Below are 2,716 nucleotides of genomic sequence, written 5' to 3'. Positions count from 1 at the left end.
GGGGGGAGGGAGATGGGAGGGAGAGAGGGGGGTTATTTGGGATGAAGTTATCCTATTTTGAGTAAATGCAGCAACAAAAAAAAAAAAAAAAGGTACTATTTTTCCCTTTAGAGGGCAGGCTTCCAACCCTGGCCGACAGGGCAAACCCGGGCTGAGAGAGATACAACATCTCAGCAGAAAGACGGAAATACTTGATACAAATGTTTTCCCCTCCCGGGAATCAAACTTGACCCCCCTGTGTGGGACACTGAAGCACCCAGCAGCTGCCCCACACATGCCTGTAAATGCAACATGAGGTAGCCCAAATATCCACAATCCTGAAATACCAGCAGCCCCCCCCCCTTCCCACACACAACCCCCCCCACCTGATGGCAAACTGATACAAACGCACTCCACATCCCAAACCCCTTTCAAATAGAACATAAAAAGTTACTGAGGGTAAAAATCCAATTGACTGGTGACTCGCAACGTATTTATATGATCCTCCGAGACATCAGTCAGCCTGGTACCCAGTGTGTACATCAATTCATCTCACAGGAAATATCAGCACGCCACACTTCTCACACGTCACATTACAGCCCACAGACGACAGCACCACAGCCCACAAACGACAGCACCATAGCCCACAGACGCTGCATCCCAGGAAGTAGAAATAACCATCATCACACACACACACAGAGCGATCAGCCCACCCCGAAAGTATCAACACTTGAGCACGCAACACACACACACAACAGCTCACACACTTCACCACCCACAACGCGACACACTTTCAATCAAACACGTCCACAGTAAATAGACGGCACAGACAAACTTCCTCCGTCAGACGTCCAGATGCACCAAGCCCAAAATTTTGAAATTTTAAATTCAGTTTCTTAATCTAGATCTATATCGTCAGTAATTTGTGCTTCAGAAATATTTGTTCAAAATCCAACTTTTCAATGTGGAAAAGAAAAGCAAGAATAATTCCATAATGTCGGAACAATTGTTGTTATGTTGTTAGCGATCCAGCGGAACAATTGTTGTTAAGTTGTTAGCGATCCAGCGGAACAATTGTTCAAAGAGGGAAACAAGTTTTTCTCGGGGCTAAGAAATGTCGTCTTTGAAGTCTCGGGGCACGTGAACAGTTCACCGACAGCTTCCAACCACCAATCACAACGTGGAACCATGACTTGAAGGGAAGGGGGGGGGGAGGATGGAATGCCAGATGACCACAGCTCGATGACAGCCAAGGGTTCTGTTGATCAGATCAAAACTTGCTTCCCAGCCACTCCCAGAAATTCACCGTATGTACACACCATTGGACACACACACGCACACAGATTCACACTTATGGAACAACAAACCAACAAACATTTAACATAGGTACACGTGGAACACACACACACAGATACACTTCCATCAACAACAAATCAACCATTTCCACACATCTAGCAGTGGCACACACCACAAACTTATGACGTCCAATCATCACAGCACAGTAGACATCTGGCCACAGCTGCCACCGACCGTCGCCCAAAAGTTTGGTGCTCCATGCTCGTGTCTGTCCGTCCGCCCTGGGTCCTACCACTCCAACAGCTCACTCGGTCACTCTCTCACTCCTCAGGGGTCGTGGGGTCAGGGAGGTCAAGGCAAGGGCTACCACTCCGAGTCCCCCGTGGCTTTTTGAAACACAAAGTCGCGACCGTTCAGGTTCATAATGCCGTCTTTTAGGTAAAATTTCCACTTGTTTTTGTTTCTGTTTATCTGAAAAATACAAGGAACGCATGTAAGAACTGTAGCATGCTGACTGCCTGCACAAGCAAAGCTGCTTACCTCAAAGTTCACAGTTCAGGAAGTGTCACAGTACTGTATTTTGGACCATAATAGTTAGGTGTAATGTTGTTGTGTGCACGACCAGGGAAACTACTGTTCATGCTTGAGGAGAGCTCTTCAATAAAAGAGTTACTGCACTGTGCGTGTGGCAGCTGAGCAACATGGCGCGGTGGTGTTCTGTGTCTTGTGTTCATACCAAGGTGTCTGTGGTCTATCCTCAAAGTGTCTGTGGTCTATCCTGTTTGTGTTCATACCAAGGTGTCTGTGGTCTATCCTGTTTGATATCGACCATCCACATCTTTACAGGAAGTTGAGCTAAAAATCAGGAAGTACAAGGAATCTGCAACTGCGTGGTCCACTTTTAAGAGTATTTTATATGTGGGTCATCCATATTTTGCAAACCTTTACAACCCCATGACTTTTTTTATTTATAAACGGACTCTTAAAATTCAAAAAGCATAATTCTTAGAATTGAAGTCTTTCTTAGGTGACAGATACAGAAAGGATAAAGCGAAAAATTAAATTTTCATTGGCATTGCTAGACGCATATATTAGAAAGACACTGTCAAAGACGTTCCCCTGTTTGAGACAACCACCTTTCTCCTCGACAATGCGTGACCCCAGTGCTTTCTTGTCGCGTCTCCGTTTTGTTTAAACAGTGAAAACGGTTCATAACAAAGAGTGAGCTTAACACATTACACCCTAAGGGCCTGGACGGGAAGTCCATTGTTAGATCCTAAGCAAGGGGAAGGAACCCACCTCCCGTGAATACAAGCGTATAAAAAACACATTTTAAAAATACTAAACAAATTCCAAAAATCCGGAAAAAATAAAAGTTAAAAAAGAAAACTGAATGTAGTTTCAGAAAAATATAACTTTATGTATGCGCAAACTGTTGGAA

The 2,716-nt window shown here is 44.7% G+C and overlaps 1 protein-coding gene across 1 annotated transcript in view; it reads right to left on the bottom strand.

The window, feature by feature from the left end:
• Positions 1–357: 357 nt before the first annotated feature.
• The window catches only part of LOC101853176 (transcription initiation factor IIA subunit 1), a gene marked incomplete in the record, with an annotated part of 14,805 nt that continues 12,446 nt past the window's right edge, over positions 358–2,716 (bottom strand). Inside the window, 1 exon segment of the mRNA XM_005102428.3 lies at positions 358–1,746. Coding sequence (XP_005102485.2) covers positions 1,639–1,746 — 108 coding nt within the window.

Source organism: Aplysia californica, unplaced genomic scaffold, assembly GCF_000002075.1.
Source record: "Aplysia californica isolate F4 #8 unplaced genomic scaffold, AplCal3.0 scaffold00324, whole genome shotgun sequence".
NCBI lineage: Eukaryota > Metazoa > Mollusca > Gastropoda > Aplysiida > Aplysiidae > Aplysia > Aplysia californica.
This window is presented reverse-complemented; position numbering and strand designations above follow the sequence as displayed.